The following is a 2,392-nucleotide window of genomic DNA, read 5'->3' as shown; positions in this document are numbered from 1 at the left end:
TACGTATCATACTATATGATATATATCATACTATATGATATATATCATACTATATGATAAAATAAAATTTTGCCTAAATTAATCCTAAAATTAAAGAATAATTTTGAATTAATTGATCAAGTCATATCTTAAAGGATGATTGGACCTAATCATGTCGTATGACCTGATCTTTGTATGGGATGAGTTTTTATCATTGCAAATCATACGAGATAATAATCCAAGACATTTAAACTAATGGTATTGTATGACCCTCAAATTGTACTGAACAGTTAGCTGAAGCTATTGAACTGATCGTACAGTGCCTTATTATTCATACAATACAAACATAATTATTTTAACTAATCATACTGCATGATCTTTTATCATATTATGCGATGATTATCCACTGAATTTTAGGGCTTTTATTGAGGCCTTATATTTAAGCTCTCTAATTAAAATTATCTATGAAGGTCCCTTTGATTGTAGGGGGAGACTTCAATTGTATAGTCTCTCAAGATGAGAAGAGAGGAGGTAGGAAATTTGTGTTCTCGCAAGGTCCAAAGGAGATGATGGACTTCATGAATGAGAATGATTTGCATGATGTAAGGGTGGGGGGACCAAGGTTCACATGGTGCAATAGCAAAAATGGGGGAGGCTGGATCTTGGAAAGGTTGGATAGGTGTTTACTTAACACTTTGGCTATCAACTGTATTCAGGTGGCATTGGTAAGGCATTTAGTAAGAATTGCCTCAGATCATTGTCTTATATTTTTGAAAATTTTTGATTCACCATCTAGAAGTAAAGGGATTATCAAATTTAAGGACGTATGGCTATCCTATAGAGGTTCGGCTCACATTATAGCTAAAGTATGGAAAAGGGGATTTCATGGCAATGATATGGAGATCCTAAACAAAAAATGTAAAAAAGCTTTGAAGGATTTGCATTTTTGGGGAAAGGCTAAAGTCAAGGAGTTCTATATTGAGAAGGACAAATTGAAAGAGGAAATTGTTCATCTTCTAGAGGAAGAAGCAAATATGGGTTGGTTGAGTGAAGATAAGCTTTTGAAGCTAAGAACTAAAGTCAAAGAGCTCAATATGACACTTTTTCGGTTAAACACATGGTGGAAACAAAGAGCAAAGGTTAAATGGTATGTGGAAGGGGATGATAATACGAAATTCTTTCATTCCTATGCAAGCACCAGGAGGAGTGGAAACTGGATTTCTCAAGTAAAGAAGTGCAGTGGGGAGCTAACCGAAGATCCTAAAGAAGCACAGGAAGTATTCTTTACGTATTTTCTGGAGAAATGGAAGGAAAGGGATTATTTTGAAGAAAATTGGCATACACCGTATAGAATCCTGGATGAAGAAGATAGAAGGAGTCTGGTGCTGATATTTCAGATTGAGAAATTGTGGAAGTAATCAGATTGCTGGGTAACAATAAAGCTCCTGGTTTTGATGGCATTACTTACTCCTTCTTCAAGGCTTATTGGAGCATTATAGGAAGTGATGTTTGCAAAGCAATGAAGTATTTTTTTTTGTGACAGGCAAAATGTGCAAAGAATGGAAGGACACTCTAGTGGTGTTGATTCAAAAAATGAAGAATTCAGTCACGCTTGCTGGTTTTCACCCGATTAGCTTGTGTAACTCTATTTATAAAATTGTGGTTAAAGTTTTATTGAACAGGCCGTTGGCGGTGGTCATTCCAAAAATTATTTTGGAGGAGCAGGTTGCATTTGTCAAAGGTAGAAACATAGATGATCACCTATTACTGGCTCAAGAAGTTTCAAACAAGATCAGGATATCTAAAGCAGCTGATGGTATGATAGCAATCAAATTAGACATGGAGCAAGCCTACGACAGCATGTGTTGGAAGACTCTTCACAAAATGTTGGGAATCTTGGGCTTCCCAAAGCAGTTTATGGATTTGGTGATGAAATGCATTATGGAGCCTAGATATGCTATCTCTATTAATGGTGGGATCTCTAAATGGATTGAAGGGAAGAGTGGGTTCCATCAAGGTTGTCCACTCTCTCCTTTTCTTTTTATTATTTGCTCCCAACTTCTTTCTAATGGCTTTTTCAGTGAAGGCAAGGATCTCGGCATCAGAATTGCTCCTAATACTCAAAGGATTTCTCATTTGCTTTATGTGATGGCGTCCTCTTATTTTCTGATGCTAAAGTTAAAAGTATAAAAAAAGTTAAAAACATTTTGACTGCTTATTGTGCTTGGACTAGATGAGATTGAATTCTATGAAATCTGCAGTGATTTGTAACAAATCGGTTAACTGTGGAAGAAGGAAAAAGATTGTAAGGTTGTTAGAGATGAAACATGTAGAAGAGATGGAGTATTTGGGAACCAATTTTGCTCTTAGAAGATTGAAAAAGACTGATTTTCAATGTCTTTTAGATAAATCT

The 2,392-nt window shown here is 35.6% G+C and overlaps 1 protein-coding gene across 1 annotated transcript; it reads left to right on the top strand.

The window, feature by feature from the left end:
• Positions 1-548: 548 nt before the first annotated feature.
• LOC110101772 lies at positions 549-1,397 on the top strand. The gene has a single exon (XM_020829832.1). The coding sequence runs from the start codon at positions 549-551 to the stop codon at positions 1,395-1,397; it is 849 nt and encodes a 282-aa protein (XP_020685491.1).
• Positions 1,398-2,392: the final 995 nt, after the last annotated feature.

The sequence above is a fragment of the Dendrobium catenatum genome, unplaced genomic scaffold (genome assembly GCF_001605985.2).
Source record: "Dendrobium catenatum unplaced genomic scaffold, ASM160598v2 fragScaff_scaffold_72, whole genome shotgun sequence".
NCBI classification, from domain to species: Eukaryota; Viridiplantae; Streptophyta; class Magnoliopsida; order Asparagales; family Orchidaceae; genus Dendrobium; species Dendrobium catenatum.
The sequence above is the reverse complement of the archived record's forward strand: the minus strand, read 5'-3'. Positions and strand labels throughout refer to the sequence as shown.

Excerpts from the sequence above, each read along its gene's own strand:
- LOC110101772 (XM_020829832.1), top strand. The coding sequence starts at position 549 with ATGGACTTCATGAATGAGAATGATTTGCATGATGTAAGGGTGGGGGGA.